At 38.1% G+C, this 7,762-nt stretch overlaps 1 protein-coding gene across 3 annotated transcripts in view; it reads right to left on the bottom strand.

The window, feature by feature from the left end:
* LOC121065728 (zona pellucida binding protein) overlaps positions 1–6,123 on the bottom strand; it is a 28,857-nt gene extending 22,734 nt beyond the window's left edge. For 2 of the 3 annotated variants that reach the window (XM_040548718.1, XM_040548716.1), the window contains exons 1-2: positions 6,005–6,114; positions 1,033–1,113 (exon numbers count right to left, since the gene is read on the bottom strand). In XM_040548718.1, coding sequence (XP_040404652.1) covers positions 1,033–1,113; positions 6,005–6,086 — 163 coding nt within the window. In that variant the 5' untranslated portion in view covers positions 6,087–6,114. Of the gene's footprint in view, positions 1–1,032; positions 1,114–6,004 lie in introns of all 3 variants that reach the window. The other variant, XM_040548717.1, reaches the window with a different exon arrangement.
* Positions 6,124–7,762: the final 1,639 nt, after the last annotated feature.

Consider the following 7,762-nt stretch of genomic DNA (forward strand, 5'->3'; position numbering starts at 1 on the left):
AAAGTATTTGTCTAAAGACACTTCATCGCTAAATTCCCAATTTTAAGTTTGTTTGATCTCCCTGTCTGACAAAAGTTATTCTGCTTTTTTTTGTATGGCTCAGTCTGAAAAAAATTACTTGTGTTAACTTCCTGTATGATAGTCAAGTTTGGAGGAATGTCCTGCAAAGACCAATGTACATTTTCTAGAATTGGACTTTGTTTTGTCTCAGTTTTGTTCTTCTTTCTTATACAGTAATAGCCCTGTTGAAACAAACATATTACTATTCTCATACTCACAGTAGAAAAGTGTTTTTTTGTTGGTGGTGGGGTTTTTTGTTACTTTTTTATATATTTTATACTGACTAGAGCACATAATTTCTTGGTATGCTACTAGTAAAGCTGTAACTGTAAAACACAGATAGAGAAAACTACGGGGAAGAGCCTTATTAAAATCAGGCAATGTGCATTACAGAGACAGCAATACAAATAAGCATATGGCATGAGGAACTGCCTCTTTAATCGAATTTTCATATTTTCCAATAATTGTTTAATTTATTAAGAAAAGAAAGTGATTATACTATATTCTGGAGTTAGATGGATTTAATTTAATGAACAATTAATTCTTAACACTTCTTCATTTTTATTGCAGAACATAACATAAGCTTCAAGTCTCAGGTTCTGTGTACAGAAAAAGTAAAATGAAGTGGGAATGCATACAGTGCAAGAAAGCAGTATTTCAGGGCAAAAGTCTTACAGCCAGGATGAAGAATACGAAGAACATTGTTATTTTTATAACAATTATGGAAAATAATTATCTATCTTGGTCTCATAAAATTATAAAATGACTATAATAAAAATACATTTCAATGGTAGAAATATGTGCTTTTATGACCTATTATTAAATATACTTGTCAGTTCAGAATTGTAAATAATTAAAACATTTAAAACAATTAAACAACAAGTGATATGATGGAGAAGAGCATTTCTGTGGTAAAAACAAAACTGGTATATTTTAATTGAAATTTGTTACGTTATGTTTAAAGAAAAGTACCTGGAAATATGATGGATCCCACTATTTTTAAGCTATTGTGTCTTGGCACTGCACTTCTTAAAAATCCCTGTGAGGGTTGAACTGTTAAAAGATAAAACAATGACATTAATACAACACAATTTCTCTCAAAAAGCCAACAGCATACTTCAGGCAATCTAAACCCTTTATCAGACTTGCTCTTCAACAGATTTAGTAACTGTCTAATGTCTTATGCAAGGCCTGTTCCTTACAAAGGCAACAAAAAGAAATTACCAAGGTTTGATATAGAAAAGCATTCTGAACAACACTTAAGCTTAGGCTTAGCTTTAACCATATTTGTAAGTTTTACAAAAGAACTATCACGATTTAAATTAAGGCTGTCCATAATGAGGATAGTGGGGTTAGGTGCTGTCCAAAACGGGGATAAAACTTAACTGCATTGTTTTCATGCACACCATCAGGAAGTCAATCAATCTGTATACTGACCATTAACGAAGTAATGAGCTTGGGTTTTGATATTATTGTGATTTTCCTCATTTCCCCATGAAATTAAAATACAAGGGGTTTTATGGCTACTTTAATTTGCATTTCTTCCATTTTAAATAGAGATTTCAAAAACTTCCATAACAACTGAGAAGCTTTACAAGGCACACAAGTCTTCCAAAAGAAAACTGTAAAGAAGGATCTTTCAGTGGGCAGTATCAGGTGGACGTTCTCGTGCAAGTCAGATCTGAGTTTCTTTTACAGATTTTCCAGATACACTGAATTTAAGGCAGCAGAGAGACCAGTGGCTAGCAGACATCTCAACATTTTGCGTTCTTTGTCTCCACCTCCCGTTTGGAAAGAACATGGGTTACTGTAAATTAAGGTATGCTTGTGGTTTCTAGTTCTTTAGAAATCTGTGAAAGAAAGTAAATAACATAGGACTCTAAAGTCTTGAACACAAAAAATGGCAACAAAATACCGAACATGTAATTAGTAGCCACTATTTTACAAAGATGGGCTAAATAGTTATGTGGCACCAAATCAGTGCTTGCTGCTAACTTAGTTTCAACAGTCACCAGGCAACAAATAGTCGGGTAAACTCATTTTAGATTAAGGCATTTGTTGAGGCACAAGAAAGATGATTTGATTTACCTTGACTTGAGCAATAACAGTAAATTATCAATTCACCCCATCTATTATAGAGCTGGTAATTCTACTCCTCTACCATACAGTGTTGCTATAGAAAACAGAAGCAAGGCAGGCTCTCTAGCTGGCACGTAGAGATAATCAAGGTAGGTTAAAAGAACTGCCTATACTCATCCTTTGAGAACATAAGCAGAATAGTCTATTCAAAAAACTTAGGGAGCAGGAAGAAATAAAACCTTGCTGGAGGAAAAAAAAATCGAGAGAAGATCATCATGAGTAGTCTCATATATGATGGATTACTGCGATTAACGGTTTAATTTACTTCATAATATTTCTTCACTAAGTACCACTTTTCAACTTTTTTGAGGAGCAAAAAATTTTTAATTAACTTCGCTTTCTCCAAAGACCTCCAAGAAAGATTAGAGGGGTTTTTGTTAAAAAACAAAGTGGATTAAAATTTTCTCACCAGAATATTTATACTGTCTTCCTGAATTCTGCTACACTGGCAAAAACTAAACTAAGTTTTCACTAAAATTCAGCTCACAAAAGAACATGATCTGATTCTCCATGGGCAAATATCAGCAGGTGCTTTTATTTCAATAAAAGCATACTGATTTATATCCATTTATAAATCCTGCCTGAAACACAGCCTGTTTTTAAATTCTGCCACTATTAACTGTCCACATGAACTCTACGTATCTAGAAAAGTTAAGTCAAGCACTGCAAACTGACAAGGCTTTTTATGGGATGTTTAGGCACTAAGCAGAAGAGGCAAGTAGTATATATATATTTTTTTTTTTAAATAATAATTTACACCCAAAGATGGAGCTCTTGAACTGCTTATATGAGAAGAACTAGAAAAAGCTAAAGGAACAGAGTTAGTTACTGGAGGAAGATAATGTAAAACTACTGAAATAATTTTTTGGTATCTTTAATGACATCACATGCTAGATTCTGAGATAGTCAACTTACCTGCTCTTTCATGTGTATACGTTTCATTTGCAGAGCAGTCCTTTCAGTCAATAAATGTTTCTGTCCACATATGAATCTGAATCCTCAAACATCCTTTCCCTCACTTTCTGATACTGAAAATGCCTTTAAACATTTTTCAAACCGTTTTTCAGGTTAACCTACTTGAATTCCTTTGCTCTTCTCCTAATCACTTTGGTAAAATGGCACTTCCTGCACCAATCTATAGCATAAAAGATCTTCTCATTCTCACTCTATTTTAAGAGTGCTATGATCAGTTTAAACAGATGCTTATCATAGAAAAGAAGTATTAAGAGGTCATTATGTTCCACAGAAAGAGCAGCAAAAACAATAAAGGACCAAAGAAGTGTTTCTACTGCATTTTAAAGACATTAAATGCACAACCAAATCTCTTCAAATTGCAACTGCACTTAACAAGCAGTGGGAAAAGCTAAGGTTTGGGGGTTTTGTTTTTGGGGGGTTTTCAAGAGAGAAAAATAAATGTGGCTTCTTAATTAATTCCCCATGTAAGTTTTTTAAGCATCCCAATGCACTAGAAATGCATAGCATAGCATGTGATTCTTCCTTGTACTGTACTTCTTACAGGAGTGTGCAATGGGCGAGCAATGGATCCTTTTGCAGATGAAAACAGATGATGAAAAATAGTTTTCTGTCACTATCTGACACAGGGAAATGGGACAATTCACCCACAAGTCCAGGGTGATTAAAGCCCCTCAGCTGCCTGAAGAGCCATTCCAAATGACTGGTTATTATTGGAATTCAAGGACGTATTTGCCACGTGAAGTATCTATGTTACTTGAGGATTCATTGGGCAATTTTAAGATCTTCTGGAGTTAAATTCAACAGCTTTACTGCTAACTTATGCCACGGAAGTAGGCCAAAGATTCCACAGGGAGTTCAATTTAAGTGTAAAATGCTAACCTGTTCTGATGCATTTAAAATCTCCTTGGCTAGAGTATGAAGTTGACCCAAAGAAGTAGCTACTACCCAAAGCAAGAGAGAAATGAAGCTCACATATTGCTAAGGGGGAAATAGCAATAAAGCCTATAGGGGGAAAAGTCTCTGCACCTGGTTGGAAGCAGTGGGCGACTACACTTACAGACCCTGAGCCCCTGCCCCAGGGGCGTTACAGAGGCTGGTTTGGTTAACACTGACTGCACGAGCAACAACTCATACGCCCAGCACGCCCAAAGAAAATGCCGCTCCCCAGCGCTGAGTGTCACATACAGTAATTCTGCGTTCTGTAACATATTTTATTCCAAACCTTTTAGTCTTCAAATGAATGCTACGGAATCAAAATTTGTCATCTTCAAAGTTAATTTGTCAGAAAATTAAATTTGGTCTGAAAAGCGCAGGAATTAGAGTTTAAAATGAGACTTAAGGAATTAATTAATCAATTTGCTAATGAATAAAAGACTGTATTGCTAGAATGTTCAATTGGCATATTTTCAATTCATTTATTTAGAAATGAAAATTCTACAATGTGATAGAAAAAAAAAAAAGATTTATTTAAGTTATGGTAATTGCTAAAAGTTTTTTCAAAGTAATTATGTTTTAAGATAATTTTTGTAAAGAGGTTTCTTCACCAAAAGACTATATAAATAGCAGTGCTACTTACTTAAGTTATTTTTGCTCAATCATGCTAATACTCAAGTGTTTTCCTAAATCCAAGTATTTTAATTACAGCTGGCATTTCCAAGCAGCCTATTAATGGTGAGTGCTATGCAGAAATATTACCATTTCTATTACTAGAAATATGAAAGTTATATAGGAAAAACTGAACTTCGGTTTTCAATCTGTCTCAGTGTGTTGAAACCTTTTGAAAAAAAGCCTGTAATACATAAAGTATACAATGTTTTTGCATGAACTATACTAAGTTTTTCAAGTTGGCCTTTATATTTCCCCTCTGACAGTTACACCACTAAAACATTTTATAATTTAGAACAAAAAGTCATTTTTTAACTAATTTTAAGTGAAGTTTCCCTTATTGTGGAGCTAGCAAAAGTTAAATATTCTATCCCTTCAGAAGACTCAGGCAAGTCAAATGTAATTTAGGCATTTTAGGAAACGTGCTCCACGTTGTCCTCCAAGAGTTTAATTATTCACTTACGGAAAAACACACCAGCCCAAACTGCAAGCGTTAGCAAACAAAACAAAAGGAAAATAGTTGAAAAGGTGTATATTCTTTACATCAAACTGTACTCAGGCTGTATTAATAACTCCCCAATGCAACAAAATTAAATGTCTGTTTTGGAGTTGATAATATCTATTATGCTTATTAAAACCATGGGCAGAAGAAATAATATGACAACAACGTTGCAGTGAGTATATACTGAAATCCTGCAAATGGTTTCCCCCCCCTTTTTTTTTTTTTGAGCACAACTTTGAACTTCACCCTTAATCTTGCTTATGGAAAAGGCCTTATAAAGGCGTTAGTGAAACTTGATCATAACTAGATTGGCAAATAAAAAGATCTGGCACGTATGCGTAATAATGTACAAATTAAATAAGCTAATGTAATACTAGCAGGAAGCCTAAGTGATTTACCACGTTCAAATTTCCAAACCTCACAAAGAACCAGAGACTGGCATTTTGGGGCAATCCCAGCCCTAGAGTCGAGGCTGTACAACCGAATTTCCCAGTCTGCACCAGCTGACAGCTGCAGTATTACACCAGAGATGTGCCGTCTTGGCATCCCCCTGCAGAGCTATTTCAGTTCCTCAGAGCTTTCGGCACGGAGATGCAGCTCTCTCGGCTCAGTACCGAGGCTACCAACTATTCACCGCCTTGCCAGCTTGCCTATGGTGTTGCCTATGGTTATGGCACCCGTAACCCGCACCGCCTCCCCACACGGGGCCTGGCCCCGCGGTACCTGCGGGGGCCGCCTGCAGCAGGACGAGGAGGAGCCCGAGGCGGAGGCGGCCCCGGGCCCCCGGGCGCCCCTCGCCGCCCATGGCCGCTGCCCCGGTGCCGCTGCCCGGCGGCCGTTAGCGGCCCCCAACGGCCGCGCGGCCCCCGCCTCCCCCCGGCCCTTCCTCCCCTGCCGTGGCGGCGGGGGCTTCCCCGGGGGCTCCCCGAGCTCCGTCGAGGTGAGGGAAGGGGGGAGGCTTTCACATCCTCAAAGCCCGGGGAAACATCTGCCGCGGCTGCAGCTCCAGCGCCAACCGCCGGGGCGTGCAGGATGAACCCCGGGCGGCGCTGGTCTAGGCGGTGTGGTGGGCGTCGGTAGCGGTGCTGTGACAGGACTGCCTCGTTGTGGGGGTTATCTAGGGAGGAGGTGAAGTCTGGCAGGAAAATGTCACTGGACTGGGAAATTTGGCATGTTGGTACTGTGCCAGAGAAGAAATACAGCTGTTCACGTCAAAGAAAGAAAGAAAAAGACTGCTCCGTAGGAATCTTAGAGTACGGTAAAAGGCAGACAGCCAGTAAAGAACATCTGCACAAACATCTCACCGCCTCCTACATGTCCTTTCTTCCATCACGGATTACTCCTGAAAATGTACAGTAGAAATCGTTCAGCCTCCTTAGTTGTCAAATTCGTTTCCCAGGATAATCTGGACAGAAACTCTGTCATCAAAATCCAGAGTAAAGCTTTAATTAACAAAACATGAGGTATCCTTGGAATGGCTTCCATCCCGTGCCTTCCCTGGGTCCTGTGTCTTCGCCTCTCCTGCCATCTCTTGCTAAACTTTCCGGAAAAAAAAAGGAAGCAGTGGGGAAACAGGTCAGTTTGCAACCCTGCGTGTTATCTCTAGTATATAAACTAAATATATTTGGTACAGAGATTACAAAGTATCAGTAAGATACTTTGTAAGTAACAGACACTAGTATGGCATTTTAAAGGCTTGTTACAGGCAAAAGTCGAATTTTGGAAGTATCATGTAACTAACTGGAATGTACAATTATTATAGAAGATGGACACAAGTTGGGTCAGACCAAGAGTTCTGGTTTTTTGTGTTTTTTTTTTTCATAGTTATCTGAGCCTTACAGTGCCACTGCTGCACATAGAATGATCTCAGCTGTGACTTTTTACCCATTTTAGTTCTTGTGATCAGTATATGAAAGCTGTCATAGTCAACAAGGAGCCTTTTTTTTTTCCCTCCATCAGCAAAAAAAATCAAAAGAAAACTACCTTAATTCTGCATTACGGAACACAACTTCTTATTGCTATAAACTTGTAGCGTAGTAAATGTTAGGCCCATTTCTGATTTCATGTTAATCAAGAGCAAGTTAGGAATTCCAGGAAGTTATATCCTTGGGATACTAACATAAATGAGAGAGTGATCAGAGTCTGTGCCCTAATTTATCCTGACAAGCCCATAAAATAAAGGCTCCATAGTGTGAAAGGAGCTGTCCAAATAAACGTAGTTGGATCTCTCTTAAGTGCCAGACCTTTTCAGAGAGCATTGAATTTATGCAGAGAGGGCTCCTATAAATCAGACTGCTTTATTTTGATTGCTAGATGAAGACTATTGAGTTTGGGATTAGGCAATGAGTGCTGCATTTTCTGACCTGGAATATTAGTGGGTTTGACAAATGATAGAACAACTGGCAAAACTGCAAGAAATTAAGCTGCACAGAATATTGTGATGTCCATCTGACTTATTCTAAGTTATAAGTTTCCTGTATT

Source organism: Cygnus olor, chromosome 2, assembly GCF_009769625.2.
Source record: "Cygnus olor isolate bCygOlo1 chromosome 2, bCygOlo1.pri.v2, whole genome shotgun sequence".
Lineage (NCBI taxonomy): Eukaryota > Metazoa > Chordata > Aves > Anseriformes > Anatidae > Cygnus > Cygnus olor.